Here is a 25,526-nt window from a genome sequence, read left to right as displayed (position 1 = left end):
ACATATTATGTCAGAACAGGCCAAGTTGGTGACTAAGTAAATCCTGGACTAGGTTTTCTCTACAAGTTTTATCATCTCATTATTTTTAAGGGTTTTGACCTGCATGGTTGCTTTCTGCAGCTCTCTGTGGGTAATGATTTGGTCCAAACCAAAGTTGTTTTATTGCCCTCAAGGTGTGATACAGTTGCAGTAGGGCAGTCTTCACAACACCCTCCTCTTCAAATTCTGTGATACTGATCCAATTGCAACAGAGAGAGCTCAGGATATCTAAGTTCACTAAGAAGCTTTAAGAATCATTCTCTTAACGGAAAGGTTCTGATCTTCAGGTTGTAAAATGAGGAAGAAAAAAACCCAAACATTCTCATCCCTCAGACTAGCGCATGAGCTCTATGAGCAACCTCATGTTTTGGAGGTTGAGATTGATACAAAAATCGATGCAGGTTTATTTTAGGACAGAATTTGCACTTTTAAACTACATCTCTTTAGACATGAATTTTAAGTTCATTATTGTTACCCTTCTTGTGCATATTGTACCTGTTGCCTTTCCAAAAATTTGACTTGCAGCTAAGTAAGGCAGCCATGCTGTAACAAACGCATCTTTGCTTACCAAGGCAACTTGCTTTGCTGTCAAATGTAAATTTTGCACCTCTTCAGAAAACAAGCTAACTTTAGTGATAGATTTGTATTCCTTTTAAGTGTCATCAGTCTGCTACAACTGTTTTAATATTAATACAAGAGTGTTGTAAGTAGCTCTATAGCCATCACCTTGTGCAGCACCCCTTTGACTCAGTAAACTCCACCATGGGCCATACACAGCACACTACCGTTCACTGCTACCAGTCAGGATGTTCACTGAAGTGGTCAGTCTGGTCATCTGGATTGAGGAAGTGATGATCCATCCATGAGGCAGATGGACTTCCATGGAGCATAAGGGTTGTGGGTTTTATTTAATTGTAATAAATTAAAATTAAAACCCAGCTAACAAAACAGTTATTTGAGAAAGTCGACCACTTGGACCAAAATACAGAATAATGAAGACTGCTTCCCTTCATGGCATTTTTGTGTCAGACTACAGCTTAAAGAAAAGCATCCATTTGTGTAACTGAAACACACGCTAGAGCTGATTTCACAAGTACCATGCTTGATTTTCTCTCTGACATGGTTTTGCTTCCTAGGGATTTGTATTTAGTTACCTCATAGAGAGTTCTAAAATTCACCAAATGAGAAACATGCGGAAAAAAAGATGCGTAACTTGTGGTTGGTTTGGGAATTACTGATCTCCTTTCCCACCTCCGGCTGTAAGGACGTCCTTCAGAACATCTCTTGGTCAACACCAGAGGCTGCGTTGTTCATCACCGCGCATCTTCTCAGGCTCTCTCCCTGCTGGTGCTGCTCAGTTGTTACTTTTGCAGAACTCTTTTAGGAAAAGAACTGACAGCTCAGGCTTTTCTGCCCTGCTCTGCCCCCAAATCCTCCTAAAGCCCAAGGCATCCGTTCTTGGGGCAGCTCATGCACCCACTCCCTCTTTGAGGGCCTGGGCATTAAGCTAAGGGGAAAAGCAGATAAGGGAAACGAGGAAGGGAAGCAGCTTATGCTTAGGGGGTTTTGCACTCCACAGAAATGATTTTAACACTTAATCACCTGTAGAAATCACAGCCATCCTGAAACAGTCACTTTGCTATTCTTAGTCCTTTTGGTAACCACTCCTGTTCAGACTTATATTTTCCACAGACAAACTGCCAACCCCTTTGAGCAGTGGTTCAGCCACACATGTTGCTGACTGCAGTGGGCAGTTTTTCTGTTCAGACTTACAATGTCCCTCTTTGACTCACGCTGTCGGAAGTCAATACAAACCCTATCTGCCTCAATTGTCCTTTCCCTGCTTCCTTGCCCCAGAAATATAAAAAGAGCAAGGTCTAAAAGTGCATTGGGCAGGATTTCAGTGCAAAGCCAAGGGATTTGTGCAGTGCCAAGGAGCACATGGGACGCAGTCCAAGAGCATTTGCCCATGAAAACGTGGCAACCAGCCTTTGGAGCGAGTGTCTCCGAGAATGGGAGAGGAGTGAGGTTTGCCAGGGCACTCACTGGAGTCTGGAAGCAATGTTGTTTGAAACTTGCATAGTCTCGCATGGCTGAAATACAGAGCTGGAACAGTACTGGTAGGGATTACTCATATGCTAGTGATGAGGAGGATATAAAGTAATAATGACCTTAAGTGACATTAATCTAGATTGGATCCAGAACCCAGACAAAAATATTCCCATATGTAACACCGTATGTCAAGCACAGAAAAAATACACAAGACAATAGACCTTTCTGCCACCTTGTCTTGCCTTTTACAGGAATACAGTAACATAGTCCTGTGCATGAAAAGGTACATTTTTACATTAGGAAGGTTGCAGTTTTTTAAAGTATTCTATGAAATAATGAAAATTACTGTGCCATCAGAACTACTACTTTTGTTGTTCTTATCATAGCTACAAAACTGAGGTTGAGGCATTTAACTCATGATTTAAGACAAGTTAAAAACAACCTAATTAGTAGCTTTATTTTAAATATATATGTAACTTAACTTTCTAAGACTTTATTAAAAAAAACCACAGTATTTCGGTTGGTTGTTTTGTTTGCTAAAAAAGAATGTGACGGCACAAGTTACTGTTATTTTTGGACACTACTGAAATATGGAAAGAACAAAAAGCCGACTTGCTATTAATTGGAAATAATACATTTAATTTTTAGAAGGAAGGAATAATAGAAAACATACGTGGCTCCTCACCTCTGGTTGTCTGATCTTTCTCGGGTTTTAAATAAATCAAACCCTCTTGTGATTTCCACTTGTAATATTAGATCTTTAAATGTCTGGCTTACAGTCTAGCATGAGCTCTGGTGGCTGCCAACTTGGAGACAAACTACTTTATACCAGACCTCCATAAGTTGCTAGAAAAATTACTTCTGTCTCACTTCTAGCAGTCCTGGGTTTTAATGTGTTATTTTACTTAATTGCCATCACTTTTGCTGGTTACATGACATTTAGTGAAAGGGAAAAATAACATCATATTTTAAAGTTCAGAGGTTAGAACTTCTAGATCCTATTTTCATGTTTAAAAGGATGAGAAGGTCAAAAAGATCCTTTGTTTTGTTTACACCAAGGGCAATGAATTGCAAGAAATTCTAGATGAGACATGACCACTTCTTACCAGACTTCCAAGATACGCTTCTGCTGAAAACATAGAAAGAAATCACTTAAGATTTTGTTAGCGTTGTTCTGGAATTATGAAGATTACATGATGGGCTTTGAGCCATTAGCAATTCTTAATTAATAACTTGATTTAAAAAAAAAGGGGGGGGGGTTTAGACCTAGTCATTTTAAAAATGGGCCAAAAATTTCCAATCTAAGATGCATGCAAAGGCAGACCCTGAAGTTCTTCCCAACCAAGATGTCCCCTCAGGACTTAGCAACTTGAGAACAAAAACAACAAAAAAGAACATCTGATAGATAAAGTTATCATACATTAAACATTTACATGATACCCACTACACATTACCACACAGCAAAATAGTTTTTTCAACCAATAGTTAAAATCACTGTCGAGTCTGTCTTCACATTTTTGTGCATTTTGTCTGGCTATGACTTCAAAGTACAGGCTAGGCTTCCTAACTAGAAGAAAGAAGGTTGCCAGCACATGTACATGTGAAGAGAAGACACACATAACTTATACCATCTAATTTCAATAAAAAGTCATCCCTATTTGTGACTTTTTAATTTTAGAACCATTTTTTTCAAATTAGTCCTCCAGCAAAGTTATTGTAAAGGACAGATGCACTACAGAAGTACATAAGCTCTGTTGGAGAGTTTTGTACCAGCGAGTCATCCGGCGTATCTGGGCATTCTGGAGGAGTGGAGATTCACCGATGCCATGTGTTCTTTTTCAGTTAAGTTATAAGAGCACGGAGCCAAAAAAAAAAAAAGGCACTGATAATTTAAGTGACTCTACTCAACTACTGCCAGGAAGTCCAACAGAGCAGGCTATGCCTACTGCTAGTGCACAAACAAGGAACACTCCCTTTGTAGGAGCACGCACATCAAACACATCAAAACAAGTATTTGGTAGAACTTGGTAGGGTTAGAGGATTCAAGAGACAGTGCAGTTTGTTGCCTTTCATCCCCCACCAAATTTGCTTTTCCACACAAATTATTAAAGTTATGGGGACTGTCTGTGGACCCGGTATTAAAACAGAATTTGTAAGTGCACCAACACAGAACGAAACTCTCTGTTGTTCCTACAGCTATAAAAGGGTGCTTTTACAGAGTTAAGTAACTATAACAATTAGTCCTACCAGAGCTGTATTTCTGAAAGAAACATTTAAAACAATTATGAACTTACCTACTTCCCCATTGACAAGGTGTAATACTGTAAGTGCACCATCAGTATCTCCTGTTAGTGGCCCCTGTCAGAGCCCAGACGCTGGGCTAGGTGATCCTTCATTTGACTTATGTTGCTGTTCAGACCTTTTGCTTTTGCTCTCAGCTGTCCGATTTTCCACACACTTTATACACAAACATAAATGCTTGCCCTTCCATCACTGCTAATGTTAGTATATCCAATCTCTAAATCTCATTCAATTCAAGCTACTGTCCCTAGTGCACTTTGTATGCCTACAATACATAAACCATACAATGAATCACACTTAGAAAAAATTCTGTACAAATTCATGGTATGTCTAAATTTACCCTTTCGGCTTGGTGTCACTACTTTGTGCCTGGAAATCATCTCATATGTGCCAGTCTTAAGAAACTGCATTGAAGAAAACTACTTAGTTTTCCATGGTCCAAATTTTATTACAAAACTAATACGATCTCTCGTTATGGGAGAGGCTTGTGTCCTTATCCACTGTCTGTATCAGATGCATATGTGTACACTTTTATCACTTTTGTATGACACAATGTTTTCTTAAGTAGTAACAACTGGCTTTCCTGTTTGATGCAGGGACACTTCCCTTGGCAGAAAATTCTGTTTCCCAAAGCATCTTTCTTTCCTCTCTTTCTTTATAAATTCGTATCTTGCTGAATATCATTGTGCTGTTTGCCAGTGTACACCCATGTTCAGAAGCTTCCTGCCCCTTCCAGCGGGACAAGTTTTCCTTGTTCTCCATCACAGTTGGTCAGTTCACACTACAAAATATGGGTTTGTTGGGTCCTGCCATATTGTTTGTAAGGCTAAGAAGCTGGATCAAAGTTATGTACAAAAGACTGCAGTATCTCCTCAACTTTTTCCGTTAACTCCTTGAAAATGAATCTGAAGATGTTCAAATGTTTATGAAGAGCAATTACATTTAAAATGTTCAAGGTCTGCAAGTATTCCTCATTGCAGAGCCTCATTCCATCATTGCAAAGCACTCTTGCAAAAACCATCTCCACATGTATTTCTATATTGTGTCCCTTACTTCCTTCTTTTTGGCCATTAGGTATACAGCCTCCCACGTGCTAAATCTAACTCCATAATCTCCTTTACAGATTGAGATATATTTACTTCATATAAACACTAGTTTTGATTATCTATTAATAGAATCCTTTGTTTAAAATAGTAGAGTGTCTTAGAAATTAATGACACTTCTGTAAAATTACATATTACCTTTCAGGTCCTTGTTTCTAAAATTTTCATTCTTTTTTGATACAAAGTTGTATTTCCCCTAGAGCTGATACAGCAAACACTTCAAAAAAACCCCACCAAACCAAACCAAACCTAACCTTAAGACAAATCAATCCCTACACTCCAGGGAAGAGAGATCATTTTCTACGTACTGTATTTTCCTGCGCCATTGATACCTTCATCACCAACACTAATACTAAAATGGCCGAACAACAGGGTTTCTAAAATTGTATCATCTAGATCTGCCTTTGACTTTCTTTCTTTCTTTTTCTTTCTAACACTGGCAATGCTGGAATACTTTATATAAGTGTAACTATATTAATGGCAATGCAATATTAATAGCAAAAAGTTTAATTTTGACATAATTTAATTTAGGCGCAGAAGAAGAAAACACAGCTAAGCACCCAAAATTCCTCTGGGACAATTTAAACCATTTATTTCCAATATATATTAATGAAACACTTCTAAATGGCAGTATTTCCATTCCAGAAAGATATCCAGGAAGTCTTCAAGTATTTAAAGGAGAAATTAATGAACCATATATGTAATCTTTAAAAAATATAGAAAAAACCTGTATACAAAATTTCTTCAATTTGTAGTTATATTACTACCTTCTTTATCAACAGAGATAAGTTTTACAGACTTCTGTGGAATTAAAAACCACATGGAATTAAGACCATTTATTTTCAGCAACAAACCTCTGCCAAATTTTTTTTCTTATTTATAAATACAACTATATTTATGACTACTTTTTGCAACCATCTTCAGCATTTCTGTTATCTTTAAGAGATGGCATGAGACAAAACAAACCGCCCCAAAACCATCAATTCCTTACTTACACATTTTCAAGGTGTAGTTTTTCAATAGTAGTACAAAACAGTATTTGTTGTGGCAGAAGAAAAGAGTGATTATTACTCTAGTCACCTCAAAACTCACCACCATTAAGTGACATTTTGGGGAAATTTTAGGTGGATAGGAATCACAGCAGGCTGTAGTAACTTTAATAGATGTCGCCAGTTAGAAGAACTGAGACTGAAGTCTGAGTAAAAATAAAGTTCAGTTATTTGAATTTTTGCTTTTTCCTTGCCTGAAACTCTTCGGTTTTATTTTTGACAGATTTTATTAGCATTGACAGGGTAGGATCTATGGCTTTCTTAGCAACCCCTCCTTTCTTTGCCATATTGTTCTCCTGCCCCTTGCTTGCCTTCTTAAGATCTTGCTCCTTTTCTTCTCTTCGGCGAGCTTTCTCTTCCAAGATCTTTTCTACTGCTTTTGTCTTCTTGAAATTTGGATCTGAAGGATCCAAATTAAACAAGGGAGAAGTAAACATGGCTTGGAATCTTGTATCAGCAACATTTACCTGAAGGCAGAAAAGGAGTATTTATTTTAGGCAACCTTTACCCACAAAAGCAAAGCTTTCAAGCACAATAAAATATGAGCTGCTAGCGAGTCATAGCTCATGAGATTGTTCACCATTCCTGAAACTGCTTCAGTTGCAAAAATCCCAGTGAGTGTGAAGTAGAGAGCCAGAAGATACTATTCGTAAAACAGACAGATGAATGCTTGTAGAAATCCTGTATATGCCTCTACTAGCAGACCAAGGAAAGGTTTGTTGTTGAGAACTGACCAGGACAAAAGAAGCAGCGGATAACAATCAGAGCAAACGTACCAATGAGTATTTTAGGCAATAAGTTGTACAAGGCCTTGCATAAATAGCGTCTTGTTATCTTACACAGAGTTTGTGTCTGTTGCCTTCAACATTGTATCAGAATATTTCTTGCTTTTTGAGGACAGCCTGTAACTCCCTAAAAAGGTAGACCTAGTTCTTCTCCTTCAGAGAGAATAGGGGAGAAGGATATGAAACCACCGAATTTGTCCCGAAAATAATTGATATTAACAAAGGTTCTATCCGAGCCTCAAAATCAAGAGCACACCATTACCTGGAAGTCATCTTCTAGTAATTCTTTCTTTTTCATTAGAAGTTTCTTCTTCTTCTTGCTCAAATTCTGTTGTTCTACAATCTTCTTATAATTAAAATGTTTTCTGGTGTCATCCTCATCATCCATCATAAGTAGGGCCATTTCAGCCTGTTACAAAATAAGTAAGTCCATGCACACAATGAAATTAAGTTTTCTATGAAAAACATAGCATCTCGTTAATAAAGTCTGTATGAGTCTACATACATATAAATGAGTTGAAATAGGGTTGTCAGGGCATTATTATTTCATCCATAACAACATTCTTTTAACATTTTGAGGTGTAATATTAAATACAATAGTTGATTTCCTTTTTATTAGATATAAAATAAATGCAAATATCCACATTCAACTTTCAAACATACTAATAATCTAATCTGAAAATTGTACACCATAATTTAGAAATCACAGATACAATTTTATAATGATATTTATATAGCAAAATAAAAATTAACATATATGAAATTAATAGATTTATTCAGTTAACGTGTTCTGAGAAAGAATGAAAAGCAAACATGCAATAGCAAACAATTCAATCTTCAAGGTTAAAAGTCTACAGGACAAGGTTTGAAAACACACGTTTTATACAATGCTGATGTTAAAAGTAAATGTTCAGCACAGCCCAACATGCAAACATACTGGGATAGCTTTAAAGCTAGAGGGACTATCAGCTCAACCAGTATGGCTTCTGTGCCCTTAAATTTCAGTGTTACCTAACTGTTGAGCTGTGTTCAACTACAGTCTTCCAGAAAGATATCCTGGCATAATCTTAAGACCTCAAGGCATGGACCATCTACCATTCTTCTTGGATAGTTTTTGTTCCAAAGGCTCTCGCTATTAAAATTATAAAGTTTTACTCTGTTGCCATCCTATGGAATTCAGTAGTTCCACTCACAAACACCTAACATAAATATTTGCAGAATTCAGGCAATCCAGTATCTCTAATTCTTAACATCTTAAACCACTTTACCTTCTGTTTTTCAACTTCATCTTCATCTTCTGAGGTACTTTCAACCAATTCTGGCTTCTTCTTTAAACCTAAGTGCAAATATAGGACATGCACGCATTTATTCAAGCTTAAGCATGAGAGCATAATTCACCTATGAATAAAACCTCTAAGTGCATCTCATTTTCTTGTAATCAATACTTAAATATCAGATGTGGAAAAAGGCTGAAAAGTTAAGAAAAACCAGCTAGACTTAAAACAATAAAAATCCACTGAATATTTGTTCAATTGAAGGAGGCAGCCACGTTCAAATGGCATAAACCAACAAAAAAGAACAGTTAGAAAAAATGGTTTTACTGTATTTTTCATAGAGCAGTACAGAGAAGTATCACAACAGTGCAGGCAAACATATGACATTACTCCACTTCCAAGGCGTTTTAAAGAGAAATTAGTTTACATACTCATAAATGTAATTGAAGCATCTTGCAGTTGTCAAATTATTCATTCTTTCTACTTAAGTAGACAATGTAGTAAATACTTTAGAATAAATAGCAAATGTGCATCTCTTGTTTGCATCCAGAATATAAATCTGCCAGCTGAATAAGGGTTCATCAGTAAAAAAAAACCAAAACAAACCCCCCCCCCCAAAAACCAAAAACCCCACCATTTAAAAAATTTATATGCGAGGCTAAAAGACCATATTGTGCTGTTAACCATGATAGCACAAAAAACCCTTGCAAAAAAGACCTCAACAGAATCACAGGAATGAAAATACGATTGACTGTTCAGACTGAATATTCTTCTGATAAAGCTCCTTTACTCTCTTAGAATTTACTTTAGATACACAGTGCTGATTAGACAGACATAGTGAATAGTAACAGCATAAGAGATTAGTCAAACATAACTTTTAATGAAAACAGACCTGTTTATAAATCCTACAAAATCAAATTATTCTCTTTGGAATGCCTGCAGACCTTGATCAAGAAGGAGCAGGAAAAGCAGAAGGTTTCCTGACCTGAACCACATACTCTGACCTTTGAGCTTGGAATTACATTCTCAGGCAATTTATTACAGTCCACTGGGGGTACTCTTAAGAAAGATATTTGGCTCCATTTTGTTAAGCCAGATTTGTAGTCAGACTAGAAATACAAACATGCCATAAAATGTCAAGCTATATCACTAAGTATACTCTGGAACAGGACGCATTTCTTGAAGAACATTTTTTCTGCCTTGATTATTCTCTTGATTATTTCTAAATGGATTCCAAGCTGGAAATGGATTTCTAGAAGAAACAAACCACCACCACCAAAAAATAAAATAGCCAGATGCACAATGTCATCAGCTCAAGAACTGTTGATTTAGTATTTCCAGAATATGTGCAGGAAAATCAGATTCAGATATAATACTGGTACCTAACCTACACAATTTACGTTAATGTGTAGAAGGAAGAAATAAATGTCTTACGTAAGACTTCAACAACTACGAAATCTTTTGTATCTTCCCAGAACTGGCTAAACTACAAAAAAGGAAACAGGGTACAGAGATATGAATTGGAGACAATTACTCTTGAAGTTAGATCAGTAAATCTCTTAACCTTTCCATCCATCCCCCAAAGAAGGGCCCCTCAAGTCATCTTCCCTTGTCTTTCACTATATGTAGAATCACAGAAGTGAAGATAGCTTATCTTTATGCCTTCAAAGATTTCTGTTGCTGCAGATGGGGGTGAACCAGGAGCTAGTATCAAACTAAGCTTTTTCCATGACAATAAATAAATAAATAAATAAAACCTTATTTCTTACTATGACACTATGCAGCTAATAAAACCAGCTTGGGACCTAAAATCACTCTTAGCACTAAAAATTTTGCATCACACTGAAAACAGTTTGGTTTCAGAATTCACAAATGCATTATTTTCTGTCTTTTTAACATACTCCTGACACAGTCTCCCTCCCCACATACGTTCTGGAAGTCTCCCCCCCCCACCCCCCGCCTCCCATTTTGCACACTTACGAATGTAAAACCTATGGTAAGAGCCTTTCCCAAACTGATTGCAAAACCTCAGATTTCTCCTGGCACATGATCCCCACTGCCACCTTTTAATCAGATTTGTTCCACCCTACAGCAGCAGATACTTGTCTTCAATGTTATGCAGAACTGATAGCTGCCACCAGCCACTGAGAAAAGCTAGTCTCTGCTGCAATCCCCCCTCAAGCTGCTGTCTGGCTCTTTCTCAGCTCAGGAATTTAGTTTGGAACATTCATTTTGCACATCAACTTTCCAGCGCTAACAGTAGAAGCTAATCATAATTTTGAGACTTCAAATACAGAGACCAACCCCAGACCAAAAACTCCTCTCACAAGACCTCTTATCTGTCTTACTCAGAAGCTTGTCAGTCTCCAAAGCCTTGCAAAGACACACAGTAAATGAATCAGTAATACAGCTAAGACCTTTATCTTCCAAGCACAAGTTCTACAACTATACTCAGATTTTGCTGTTAACCTCTTACGTCCCCACAGTCATACTGCGACCTTCCAGCATTAAAAAGCCATCAATTCCTACATATATCTTAAATTAGATCATGAGAAGGCATCAAATGGTTTGGAACCTATAGGAGTTATAACAATGTGTAAAGACATGTAGCCCTTTTCCTCAAAGAAGGATCAACAGAAACTATGTTTAATAGTCTAAAGCACTCTGAAACCATTCAGTTTGTCTAACAGCTCCTTACACTCTTGCTTCCCCTTCAACTGCCTCAGCTTGTCAAAAACTAATTTCTACAAGACCCATACACATTACAGTCAACAAGTGAATTCAGCATGGGAGCAAATATACCACCGCAAAACCCTAACAGCGCTACTGCATTCTCACAGTTTCTGCACTGAGTCTGCAAACATATCCTGTCATATACTTCTTGAGCATAATTTAAGATCATCTGACAGTCAGTTTAAGGGAGAAATTTCTATCTTTCAAGGGAATAGTGGAAGGCTTATGAAAAATTACAATCATTCAAGTTATTGCTGCCTATACCCTAAATACAAAGTTGGCAGAGCTACAGCCTAGTTCAAAGAAGATTGTAACCCATTTTCCCCAACTGGATAAGCTAGCTGTGCTTAAAAACAACCCCAGCTATGAGACAAAGGCTGTTCTGGGTAAACTCAGTGAAAGCCAAAGTTGTGCTGTGTAATCACTGTTAAAATGTCAACTGGGTTTCAACCAAACACTGTACTCTCCCTTTAAAACTTCTCCAGGGCTAGCCACATTCTGTTTTCCTTCTCTTTCTTCCTTAGTAGCTTATCAGTAATCTTGCAGACAATAGCTTCACTTTCTTAAGCTTTATGTCTATTTTGCTATCCCCAAAGACTCCATGCACACTAAAAGCCTATCCTCTATATTATGGGCAAGGTTTAAGAATCTGCAGATATGACTATTCTCTGCTGAGCCCCTCCATGACACAAAGAATTTCTTATGTAACACAGGAGAAAACATTTTTTCGGAGATTTCACATAGAACGTTGAAACATCAAACATTAGTATAAGAATACCTACATAATCTTCCTAATTAATGAAAAAAAAAAAGTGGTGGAAGGAATGGCATCTTTACAATGAGTCCTGAAATAACCTATACACAACTCACCAGGAAAGCATGGCAAAAAACAGCATTGAATGACACCTTGAATATTTTTTTTTTCTATAAAACATGGAAAGGACTCACCTACTGTTCTGTACTTCAGACTATTAAGACATATACATAAGCACATTAGGACACAAAGAAGTCCAGGTTTTGTTTTTTAATTATTTACTTTCTCCTATTAAAAATTTCAAACTATCAGGACAGAAGCCTATGCTGGCTCGTATAAAATTAGAAGTAATTTACTTTTTTAAATGGAACTTGGATCTGCACTACTATACTCAGAAAAACCCCAACCAAAACAGCAGACTGGTGATATTTGTGAATCTGTTGCTATCTTCTTTTTGTTTGTTTGCTTTCTTACTATTTTTTTGTGTGTGTCTTTTTTTCTTCTTTTAATATACAACAGTATGAGCCACCCTTAGGTTTTGGCTCCCAAAAGCATAGAAAGCCAGGAACTCACACTTACTCATTATCCCTACCTTAAAATTTTAACCAGCAAAATCATACTCAAAATAAATTTGCTGTTACGACAGCAAAAGCTAACTTAAACATCAGACTAAAAGCTTGTAAAAAAGGTATCCTAAAAATCTAAACTGGACAAGTTATTTCCTAAAATATTACGTTTCACTATTTGGGTTTCTAGGCAGCCAGAGTACACTAATAAAAATGTGTATCAGACTAAGAAAAAAGAAAATTGATTACTTCTGAAAGACAACTTTGTTTATGATGCAAAAACGTTTGACATTTATGAAATTGACCCAAACTTCAAAGAGACCCATACATATCTGGCTCCTCTTATATAAAAGGAAACAGGCTTCAAAGGCAATGAAGTTCTTTCCTCTGGAATATTTAGGGGAGCAGACGGTCAGCTTGTTTCTAACAGCCAACCCCAGAAATTGGCTAAATAATGGCCTCTGATGAAAGCTAAGAGAACAATGTTCCCTACCATTCTGCACATCACAATATGCATCATTTTACAAGAACAGCACCTGCAGTTTCAGGTAAATGACACCTACTTTATTTCATGCTGAACATGCTATCTGTGCATTTACTCTAGCTTGACTTTGTTTCTAAAGCTCATTATTTAAAAGAAAGGGCAAATTTATTCCAGAAGTCACCTGTCTTGACCCACCTGTTTTCTCAAGTTCTTTGGCAAAATACGGGTCGTTGAGATCAACATCAGATGGAAGTTCATCCTCACTCTGTTCTGTCTCAGCAGTAGCCTGTAACAAAGCACAAACATTATTTCAATCAACATATAAACTACTACTTAAGTTTCACTTGAATTAGATGTTCCTGTTGTTAGTAACTACGAAGATGAAAACTGAAATACTGTATGCTGAACATCATAAAACTAGAATATACTAAAAATTGCTAGTAAAGACAAATCAACAATTTAAAATCTGTTTCACAGATTTAAAGCTTTTTGTGTACCTGAAAAAGGGCTATTTATATATTCCAAGGATCTTTATTAGATGCACCCACAAACTGTGATGCATTAGCTAACCATACCAACAAATTACAGGATCACAGCATTGTTATGTCATTACTTTATGTTCCACAAATGCTCTACTTGGGAAAAAACTTGAGCAAAGAGCTTCATTTTGTGCTCCAAAATTGAAAAAAGACTGAGTTCCAGTTTAAAAGAACAAATTTTTTACTGGAAGTATTGTGTCATATACCTTGCCACTTGACTTAATTTATCAGACTGAACAAGAATATTATGCTAGCAAGAGTTGCTCTACTACCTAACAGTGCTACCTACTCTATTCAGAACACTCACCTTCTGTAAGGTTTAAGAAGTTACTCATCGAATGCCAGTTAAAACTAACTGGAACACACAGCATAACTCAAGTTGTAAAGATTAGTCTTAAAAACATTATTCTGCAACAAGAATCATATTCAGAGTAATTTAAGAATTTAGGGAAGCTAGATTCTGTATGCCATATGCTTTTTTTCCTAACATATGCACAAACATTTCATTTATCTGCCTATTTCTGCACATTACTGCCACAGGAGTCAGTTACTTCACAATTACTTTCTGTGTGTGGAAAGATGAAGCAACAGTAATTTTCACATTACTGTAGGACCATTTTGTTATTCCTAGACAGAACTATTTACCAAATTTGCTCTTACCATTTGAAATCTGAATAGTTCTTCGTGGCTATTAATTTTTTGCCATTACAGCTTTGGGAAACAAGTCGGTATTATTTTAGGCCAAAAATCTCCAAAACTACAATTATCATTATCATAAGAACTTTGAACTGATATGCAGACAGTAGCAAAAAGATCCTTCCTAATGCATTCAAAAATGTAAATTAAAAACCAACTGTTATTATGACTCATTTATCTTTAAAGCAACACAAGCAGATAAACAAAATTTTGTGTAAGCAGATGTATGATCAGTAGTTCCCTGAATATCCTTTTGCTCTGTAAGTTTGATGAGGCACTCTTGGTCCTTCCATGTGAGTGACCACTGCACATTCTGACCTTAAAATACTACTGGAAGCTATGCAAGTTTTTATTCAGTTTATCCAAAACAAACAATAACAGCAACTTAAAAAAAACAACCAAACAACAACTGCCCCCCAAGCGGCCAATGCAAACACTACCTTTCTCTTTTTTTTAAGAATTCTTTTTTCCTTCTTCTTCTCTAGATATTTTTGCCACGGAGTTAGGTTATCCTTTCCTTCCAACCTGTTTTTGACCATTTCTTCAGCAGTTTCTTTGAGGCCTAGAACAAAAAATAGTAAGTTAAACAAGACGAATCTGAATTTTTTTTTAAATCAACTGTTTTCTCCTTTGTAAAAGAATAATCTAGTTTTTCTTTAACAAATATTGCTTAAACCAACATCTTTATAAATAAGATCACTTTACAGGGTGTGTTTTTCCTAATAAAACATTCCTTCAGTAATAAATTGTACAAGAGTCAGAAGAAGAGTTTGCTTATGCAATATCTGATTCCAAACACTCTTGCTGTTCCTCAGAAAGGTCTCCTCTCTGGACATTAGACTGTGCAGTCTACCGATGCCACTTTTTAAGGGTGAGAGTAACACAATAAAAATAACAACAGCAGACATATACACAGCCCGTATATTAAATATACCTTACTATAATGAGTTAAGATTCAGAAAAACACTTTGAATACAGTCCAGTCATTCCCATTTTTTGTACATGGCAAAACAAAGTACAGAAGATGAAGTGACTTGACAATGATTCTGAAATGTTAAATCACTATCAGAATATAGGGTTCTCTCACAGCTGGCTTGAACCTCTATAGCTGGTGCTCTCCATCTCACACAGAGATACTACCTGGTTGTTGCTGTATCAGTATGCCTCGCTCACATGATAAAGTTGCTATATATAGCATCTCCATTGCTGAAACTTTGCCTCTGTGATAATACTGTGACAATGCTGCAGTGCCTCTGATGACTAGTGTATTTTTCGTCCATCATTGTAAAAGAGAACAATAAGCTATTATTTGAATAAATTTGAAGTAAAAATAAATCTGCAACTAGAAAGTACAGAAAAATGTAAATAGAAAACCCAAATTATTTCTTGCATCATGTATTAATGTCATAACATGACATGCATTAAGTTAGAGAAGTTTTTTCCAAGTCATCTAGCCTTTTAAAGCTACTTAGTACCAGTCTGATTTAACAACAGAAAAATAAAATTAAAAAACATTACACTCCTGCAATAAACCTAGATTCAGATTCAATGCTTAAGGTAAATAGATTTGGTGGGTTTTTTTAAATATTTGTTAACAAGAAGCAGAGATTAAGGGCATAGATTGCTTGAAACATATCAGCCTCTCAAAGAAACAAAAAAAAAATATTTGAAAGAATGTTTTCTGTTATCACCGATTACCAGTTCAAATTGTAATAACTCAAGATTAAAAAAACCAAAACACAACCAAAAAAAACCAACAAAAAAAAGCAGCAGCAAGAGAAACAAACCATCCTCATATTTGGTTAGCACACCAAGTTACCAGAAGTAATTTTTGCACTTAACAGCTATGTGAACTGAAGTCTTGAAGAAGAGTACCATTCTCTCACCAGATTCAGTGAGGAACTGTAACTATTAGACCATTAACTCAGATCTGCACCTCTTCCATACGCTTTTGTTACAGACATGGTGTAAAAGAAGCCCTCAAGTTTGTGTTTCTTGATGTGTCAACAGCGGGGAAAGGTAGCTGCATACTTTGCTGAAGGAAGTTTCATCTTTACTTTCAGAGTATGAGAGTTTTCTGAGAGTCTGAGAAAAGTAAACCCCACAGAAGTGCAACACATCTGGCTCTAAATAATTCTCACATAACAGGATCAGACAGTTAAGTTTGGATGTGTTAATTAGGTTTACATTAAATTCCATAATTTAGCACAGACTGCCGCTGTTTCAATGCATAGCACTTGAAGCTGCATGCACAAGTATGTCCTAACCTTTAATTAAGCCTTTTTGTAAATATGCATTCTGATAGTTTCCATCACATGATCACAATTTACCTTTTCCAGAAGATCTTAACCGTTTGATCTGTAGATCATGAACATGTAACTATTCAATATTTTGTGTTACTGTTCAATGTATAGCTAAGTTACTGAACATAATAACGTACAGCAAAATTACTGAACATAATTGAACCCTACCCTAGCAACAGGATGGAGTTTTCTATAATATGCATCATTACAGTATTCAATGGTGCAAAAACGTCACCTTAAAAAAGAATCCATTAAATAACTGAAGGATCCCCATTTGACATCTAGAATATTTAAATCCAGAATAAGCACTTTATTTAAAAGCGATCTTTGTTTTTTGGTGAAAAATTCCGTACACTTCAGGAATGCTTTTTCAAAAGTCTTTACATCACACAGCACTTCCATGTTATGAGGACAAATACTGATTTCAGATGCAGCTTATACACTTTCAACCCCTTCTTCATGAGATGGGCGCTTGCAAAAACAAAATTTCATGATGTAAAGAGATTAACTGACTTGCCTTGCAACACACTGGAGCAGAATTCAGTGGCAGAAAGACAGAATCCATTTCCCTGGCAGGCGATAACAGCCTGAGCAATGAAGTATTTTTCTCCTACCTGTAATTCCTTGCTTCATTCACGATACACTTTTTTTTTTAGCTTCTGTAACAAATGAGTCAGATATCCTATAGTTAACATCTTCTTTTATGACATAACTGATAGATCTTGGGAGTGTGTAGGAATCATGTTTCTGCTTCCCCCTCCAAGTCTGGTACTTGCCGTCTCTTCCCCAATTCTACTTGTTCGAATTGTCTCTCTTCAGCATCTCCTTCTTACCCTCTCAGTCCAGCCCTCACCTAACCAAATCCTACTCTCCCGCCCCTCACACCAGTTTTATTGCTCGGAAATCATACTCGGACCTCTCCAGATGTCCTAGACTAGATCCCATTCTTTTTCCCAACTCCCAGGTTTCTCAGCTGGCCAGTCCCCGCTCCTCACCATTCCTTCCAGCTCTCCTCAATAACGAGAAACTGAAAACAGAGTTCATAATGGAAAAAATGGGCAGTTTTCATGGATAGTTCTACCCGTCCTCAGAAAAGCAGGCAGAACATTTTTCTGAAAAACTGCAAACACAATTCCTGTTCTTGTCTTTGTCAACACTCCAAAAACAATTCAAAGGCTGGAGAGCTGGTTACAACATGTCTGAAACATGAAGTGTGGACAAGATCTAAAATCATATTAAACCATGCCTTATAGGAAGAAAAGAGTGGAGCAAAAAAAAGATAAAGCATCCTTCTACTATCCTGGAAAGAAGCCAGAATTAACTGTAAGTGACAAACAGTTACAGCCACAAAAATTGGGTACTAAACCAGGAAATATGCAGAGCCACGATAAAGAAAGGATATTGTATAGGTTCACTAAAAACATGCCACTAAGAAACCCACTCATACAACAAAAACAAATACTTTGTTATTTCCAACTGTAGACCTCTTCATCTCCAAAGTCAAGGAAAGCAGAGTCAGAAAGCTTCCCAGAAATTGAACTACTATTACTTCAGATATTATTTTGCAGTACTTTTGTGGAAAAAATTACTGGTCAGGTAGCAACCTTGCAGATTCTCTCTGCAGACAATAAATACTGGATTAAAAAAATATATGTCACATCTCCAGAAAAAGAGAGACCCCAAATCTCTAAGGAGGTTACAAGATTTCTGATTTATTTGCCTGGAAAAATGGAATCATTTGATCCATCTGGCACAGAAGGACTTGGAGGAAAATACAGCCCTTTCTTGTGGTATTTGGCAGTCTCATGAAAGGCATTAGAGTTTCTCCACAGATTAGAATGGCTTAGAAACTACTGTCCAGACCACTTCCCGAGAATAAGAGTGTATTTAAGTGGTCAAAAGGCTTTTGATTGCAGAAGGGGAAAGGAATTGACTACTTTAGGTAGAATTATTAACTGGCCATACAAAAGGCTAATTTATACCCTTATCGATATATTTTTTTTTTTAGAATAAATAAATCACACTAGTTTTATTTAAGCTTCACAAATAAGGGCCAAGAAAAGAGGGGAAAAAGGTCATCTATATTAGCATACAATTAAATCATACCTGAGCTAAAGTATACCTAAGTATATTGCTTCTCATGCTGGTGGGAGATTGAGGGAGGGTGGGCAGGCCAGAATTTTTACTTCTCTAAACACTTAGTTTTGAAAACTTTTGGAAGTTTAACAGCATGCAACAGTCACAATTATTAGATGCTAAGAAGATATTTCTCTATTCTCAAGAAAATCTAAATGAGCAAGTTCATCTTGCATGTAATGTCTTACCAGAAAAAATAAACACCTTGTTGCAGGTAGCTAAAAGGAATGGCAGACAGAAATATTCTGTTAACATTAGAATTTGTCAGTCCCGAAGACAAGACAACTTAAGTTAAGACAGTTTTCCTAACATAGTATAACTACTGGAAAAAAACCCACCACACTTAGCAGCTAAGATGTCAAGTGCGAAGAACTACAGTGCTGAGCCCATGGGTAGCTGAGCACACACTGCTTCGTGCTGCAAGAGGTAAGGCTGCTTCAGTCAGAGAACACGCTAAGCGATGATATAGACAGAGATATATATTCCACATGAGCATTTCTGTGCTCCATATGATCTGCAACAACATGCAGTTGGGGTTACTATGCACTTTAAAGAGACATGATTGCCTGCTATTCTGATGAAAACAAATTTCAAATTTTCCTTTAAGCCTAGATCTCATTCTTCCAAAGGAAGAATTTTTAAGTCGAATTAAAAAAAAATTGTATGAAAAACTGGCTGAATATCATCAGAAATGCAGTTGTGGTCTTCTCCCTCTTCACCTTCTGAAGGGAGCTTTGGGAGCTGGATAAGGATGCATAGTAATTGTTGCTCAAATCAGATATGATTAAGAAAACAGATGGATGTTTAAATATAACACTGATTTTGTGCCTAAAAGAAAAATACCAAAGAGAGTTGGAACTACATCTAATTTACTTTTGCTGGCACTGTGGTTTATGTAAAACTATTATGATTCAAGAATAACTGAATCATTCACAAAGTATGCTTTCTATAACCATGTGTAAATATTTGTGCCAAAACTCAAATTTTTTAATTAATTCAAATCTCTGCCTTTCATTTGAAAAGCTTCCTAGGTTTAACTGTTGTAACTCTCTGTATATTAAACATTTGGGCAGGAAAAAGATTTTGTAATAAGTCAAGCAGATTAAGGCAGAGCTTGATAATAAAAATATTTCAACAGCCATAAACTAGTTCTCAAAAAATTAAGGAGTCTTAAGAGATTATAACATAAACTATTTTTGAATTCCCAGAATGCTCCAACTGAACATAATTAAATTGTTTTGGAAATTAAATATGCACATTTGTTGAAGAAAAAAATAACATAATAACTGATGTACTTTTCTCCTGTAAGAAAGCACAACCTCAACTGTGTATATATTACCAGAGCTATAAACTACTGTTCAGCATGTGCTGACTATGCTCCACTGTAAAAAGAAATTAAAAAAATAAAAAATAAAATCTCCCTTTCAGGTGTGCAGGACCTCCTCTCCAAATGCTGCCTGAAGTCAGTAATGGCTAAAGTGTTCCCATACATGACACTCAAAAGCAAAGTTAAGAGACTTGTCTTCACTTTTAGGACTTCTGTTTTGGACAAAACCATATTCCAGGGGCTAATAGCTAGTAATGGTATTGACCGACTTCGTGGAGTTGAGTGGTATAACTAGCAGATGCAAGTGAACACTTCTATGATTTCCAGAACCTCTCTCTTTGAAAATACTCTAACTTTTTCAGGGGAAGAAATAAGGAAACGCTAACATATACTGCAAAATCATAGCTCCTAAACTGACATCAAATACTATAAACTACCAATGTAAACTTCATTGTGCACACATGCACACTCAACCCATCATTATATGAACAAATCTGACCCAGTACACAGACATCCAAATGACTCTTACCCAAAGTCGGTCATATTTATCAGGATAGGGTTTTTTTGTTTGTTTTGGGGTTTTTTTTCCATCCTTTCCTCAAAAGAGATGAGGATATAGCAAAAGTCCTAGGAGCCCCGCAAGAAGGTGCAGTAAGGAAGGGGTTGGACTACACATAATATGGAACAAATCCAATTTTCTAAAGTCAAGTTCAGTTGCAAAGAAACGCGGAGCTTGTGTATTAGGGAACTGGATTCCATCTCTACTACAGTTCCTAAATGTTAATAGAATTCACTTGTAACATGCAAGGCACACTTTTAAGAGGCACAGCCTTTCAGAAAACTTCTTGCTCTCCCTGTGCAAAAGAGACTAAAGAGAGTTTCCTTTAGTCTCTCTCAAAACAATTTTCCATCCATAGATTCCTATGTCACCACATTACATTGCTTAAACTTTTTTAATTTACAGAATGTCATTCATACAATTTGCAAGATTCTTCAGAAGACAGACTGTATAACAAACAAAAAAAACCCCAAACGTGTTTTCCAAACCAACACAAAAAATGGTAGCTTTTCTTAACTGTTTAAACAATGCCTGGCCTATATAAATACAGAACACATTCCTAGCAGCAATTGTTTCGACTGTGGTTTCCACCTTCAGTCTGAAAGGTGGCAACAACAAATCTTTATAAAAATCTTGTAATAGCTACCTATGTATGAAAACTCATTTGCCTTGAAAGCTCATTGACACAACGAATTAAAGCTACTAAGTGCGCAACATCAAGAATGCAAATACTGACACACTGTGGACAGATGAAGTAAAACATGACAATCCAGCTGCATTTGCAAGCACTTGTCCTATAGTGTATAGTACAGGCATTCTCTAAAAAGTTTTGGGAGAATTCATGCCAGAAATGATTGGAATTATATAAGCACGACTGAAAACACACAATTATTTTTAATGCCAGTGTATATTTTCGAACACAGATCTCACCAAGAACTAGAAATAAAACTATTCCATTCAGTTCAATCAATTTTAGTGAATCAGTACAGACCAGAACAAGATTTGAAAAGTGAGCACTTATATTCAACAGAAGTCACCTGAGTAAATTCAGAATGGTATTAGTGTAAATCATATAATTAGATATGCATTCCTAGCTGGAATTAAGACATCAGTGGTGAAGGGGCTGGATTCTAGCATATCTCAGGTCTCAGTATTTACAGTAACAGATCAGGCTGTGTACTTATGTAGCCTGCAGTCCTACACCTACTGAGCCAATACAGCACCTTGCTGCCCCCAAAAAGGTAATGTCATAATTTTGTAGTCTTTGGACTGCATAATTCAACCCTCTGAACACTTGCCTAATGCTTGCATTTGCCTATCTGACTCACTAATTCAGTGGAGAAGTTCCAGATTTTTTCTTCTTTTCCAGAGTAGTGCTGTCATTTTAGCAAATGAAATTAAGGTTGCAAAGAGATCTAACAAGTGCTAGGGCTGGTACAGGCAGTCAGAAGGAGCTCTGGGCCAGGATCAAGGAGGAGAGGCCACAGTGAAAACCTTTCCCTTTGTGGATGTAGCGAGTTGTTAAATTGGCTCATTACATCACAGGGAAAGCACACACCCATAAACGAAGTATTAAAAAAAACAAAACAAAACCAAACCAGTATGAATGTCTCTTCATCATAAAGGAAAAAAGAAGAGACATTGATTTTCAGAACTCAGGACGAGTTCTGCTGGGATGCGATATGGTGAAGTTATCTTTTCTAATTTCCAGATGAAAATCTGGGTATCACTAAATACAACTAAATACCTCTGGTAGCTGGGACTTCTTCCTGGTAGCTTTCTTTTCCACAGAGCAGTCTCACAGGAAGGTCAGACTTCTCCCTTCTCTGTTCCCCCAAACATTCATCATTATGAAAGCAAGATTCTCAAACCATTCTCTAATTTTATGCTGTGTCTCCAAATCATACTGGCTTTCATTTTTAAAAGTGCAGGTATGTTTTATGACTCTACTGCAAACACATGAATACTATTCAAGAAAATCTATAGTGATGAATGAAAAAGCAAGCACCAAAAAAAGTGGTGAAAAACATAAGATAGAAAGAGCAGCTTACAGTTGAGTAACTGAGTTCAGTCATATTATTTCTTCTATTTACCGCATTGTAATCCATCTGGATTTCAATTTAGGGAAAAAAAGGTCAGTTTCTACTACTATAAATCCAACACCATACACTACATCCCTATTAGCAGGCCAATACTGCATATCTTTTACTGCATAGTAAAAGAAAAAAATAAAGCTTACCTGGAACCCATTTAATCTCCATTCCTATATCCTTTTCTTCCTGTTTTTTCTCTTTTTCTTGGATACTTTGCAAAAGTTCTCTGTACTTGGCAATTTGCTCTTCATCATCTTTCTGGCTTTTCCTGGGTTTGTCATCTTCCATTTCATGAGCTACATCACCACCTAGAAAGAGAGAGTAAAGCTATCACAGACAGCCTCAAGAAAGTGATCAATTGCAGTTAGTGTTTAGGATAAGGCACATACATTGTTTCTAAAAAACAAGCTAAAATATTTTCATCTATTATTCCCCCAAAGAGTAGTCAGTTTTAGAATTCCCCTACTTAGATGAAATAAAAATAGTATCTGAAAAGACAAAGAAAATTTGCCCAGCAAAGGAAATCACTGATCAGACACAGTACCCTTTACTGCATTTTAAAATAATTTGTTTCAGACTCCCTTACAGCAGAGCAGTACCTAAATATCAAAAAATAGTTATGTAAAGCATTTTGAAAATAGAATGCTACATTTTAACAAAAAAACCTTGCAAGACTCTGTAACAGGAATAACTATTCTATGCCTTAATCTTCAGTGACTTGCTGAATTAATAAATGAAGCAAGATGGAAAGAGGTTTTTTCCTTCCTTTTTTTAAAAAAATACAATTACAACGTGACTTGCAATAAGCTTTCAAACATATGTTTCAGAGAGAACATGCCTTTAAGGCTTTAAAGATGCTGCAGCTCCTTGAACTGCAGAAAACCAGGTTTGGGGCATGCTCCTTTTTCTTTTTTCTCTGATTCAGCAGTAAAGCTGTGCTTCCTACAGTACCGAGTTGCATGGACAGCATAACTGGAGTCTAGAAAGACAGATCACAGTTGCAAGTTAACACAGCGTGACCTCTAGTCTTTGGCTAAAACTTAGGTGTGATGCTGTTCTCTTCCACATCCCATCACTGCAAGCTTGTTGTTGGCTGGGAGCAGAAATCTTTACTGTTCATAGAATCTTTTAGGTTGGGAAAGACTTCTAAGATCATCAAGTCCAACCGTTAACCTAACACTGCCAAGTCCACCACTAAAACACATCCCTAAATACCACATGTATGTGTCTTTTAAATATCTCCAGGGATGGTCGCTCAACCACTTCCCTGGGCAGCCTGTTCCAGTGCGCTGACAACCCTTTTGGGGAAGAAATCTTTCCTCATATTCAATCTAAACCTCCCCTGGCACAACTTGAGGCCATTTCCTCTTGTCCTATTGCTTGTTACCTGGGAAAAGAGACAGACACTCACCTCACTACAACCTCCCTTCTTAAGGTAGTTGGAGAGAGGGATAAGGTCTCCCCTCAGCCTCTTTTTCTCCAGACTAAAAAAACCCAGTTCCCTCAGCCATGCCTCATAAGTCTTGTTCTCTAGACCCTTCACCAGCTTCGTTGCCCTTCTCTGGACACGCTCCAGCACCTCAATGCCTTTCTTGCAGTGAGGGGCCCAAAACTGAACACAGTAGCTGAGGAGCAGCCTCACCAGTGCCGAGTACAGGGGGACAATCAATTCCCCAGTCCTGCTGGCCACACTATTTCCAATACAAGCCAGGATTTGCTAACAAGTCACTTTTGCTAACCTCCAGTCAACTGGGACCTCCCCGGTTAGCCAAGACTGCTGATAAATGATGGAAAGTGGCTTGGTGAGCACTTCCGCCAGCTCCCTCAGTACCTCTTGGGTGGATCCCATCCGGCCCCATAGACTTGTGTGTGTGTCTAAGTGGTGTAGCAGGTCGCTAACCATTTCTCCTTGGATCATGGGGGCTTCACTCTGCACCCCACCTCTGTCTTCCAGCTCAGGGGGCTGGGTACCCAGAGGACAACTGGCCTTACTATTAAAGACTGAGGCAAAGAAGCCAGTAAGGACATGAACCTTCTCCTCATCCTTTGTCACCATGTTTCCCCCCTGAAATCCAATAAAGGATGGAGATCTTCCTTAGCCCTCCTTTAGTTGCTAATGTATTTATAGGAACATTTTTTATTGTCTTTTACGGCAGTAGCCAGATTAAGTTCTAGTTGGGCTTTGGCCAACTTTTCTCCCTGCATAACCTCACGACATCTTTGTAGTCCTCCTGAGTGGCCTGCCCCTTCTTCCAAAGGTCATAAACTCTCCTTTCTTTCCTGAGTTCCAGTCACAGCTCTCTCTTCACCCAGGCCAGCCTTCTTCCTCGCTGGCTCATTTTTCGGCACATGGGGACAGTTAACTGCAGCTGCTTTTTCACTTTCCTCATCAGAAGCTGAGATCTAAGTGGAAAGCATCTGCTCACGCAAAAATCAAAAGGCATTCTGTTTTGAAGACGAAGAAGAAAAATAAGCCATTTTGTTATTTCTCCTTCCTGGTGTCATGTGAAATGAGAAGTAAAGCTATACTGAATGGGAACCAAAGAAATTCTTAAGCTAAGAAAGGCTCCCTTGAAACTGGATAAGTTAAGAGGCTACCAATTTGTATTTATAACTAGTTTTGCTAGTTTTGATATAAGAAATTTAAGTGGCAACGCATATTGTCATACTTCCTCATCTAGATAAAACATGCATTTGTTTTGTCAAAATTAACAGTTTTAAAACAAATGTTCA

At 37.1% G+C, this 25,526-nt stretch overlaps 1 protein-coding gene across 4 annotated transcripts in view; it reads right to left on the bottom strand.

Moving 5' to 3' along the window:
- Positions 1-6,061: 6,061 nt before the first annotated feature.
- The window catches only part of ESF1 (ESF1 nucleolar pre-rRNA processing protein homolog), a 31,978-nt gene continuing 12,513 nt past the window's right edge, over positions 6,062-25,526 (bottom strand). For all 4 annotated transcript variants that reach the window (XM_069787550.1, XM_069787547.1, XM_069787551.1 and 1 more), the window contains 6 exons: positions 22,940-23,101; positions 14,816-14,937; positions 13,336-13,426; positions 8,598-8,665; positions 7,592-7,738; positions 6,062-7,011 (listed from right to left, as the gene is read on the bottom strand). In XM_069787550.1, coding sequence (XP_069643651.1) covers positions 6,712-7,011; positions 7,592-7,738; positions 8,598-8,665; positions 13,336-13,426; positions 14,816-14,937; positions 22,940-23,101 — 890 coding nt within the window. In that variant the 3' untranslated portion in view covers positions 6,062-6,711. The remainder of the gene's footprint in view (positions 7,012-7,591; positions 7,739-8,597; positions 8,666-13,335; positions 13,427-14,815; positions 14,938-22,939; positions 23,102-25,526) is intronic.

The sequence above is a fragment of the Haliaeetus albicilla genome, chromosome 7 (genome assembly GCF_947461875.1).
Source record: "Haliaeetus albicilla chromosome 7, bHalAlb1.1, whole genome shotgun sequence".
Lineage (NCBI taxonomy): Eukaryota > Metazoa > Chordata > Aves > Accipitriformes > Accipitridae > Haliaeetus > Haliaeetus albicilla.
The sequence above is the reverse complement of the archived record's forward strand: the minus strand, read 5'-3'. Positions and strand labels throughout refer to the sequence as shown.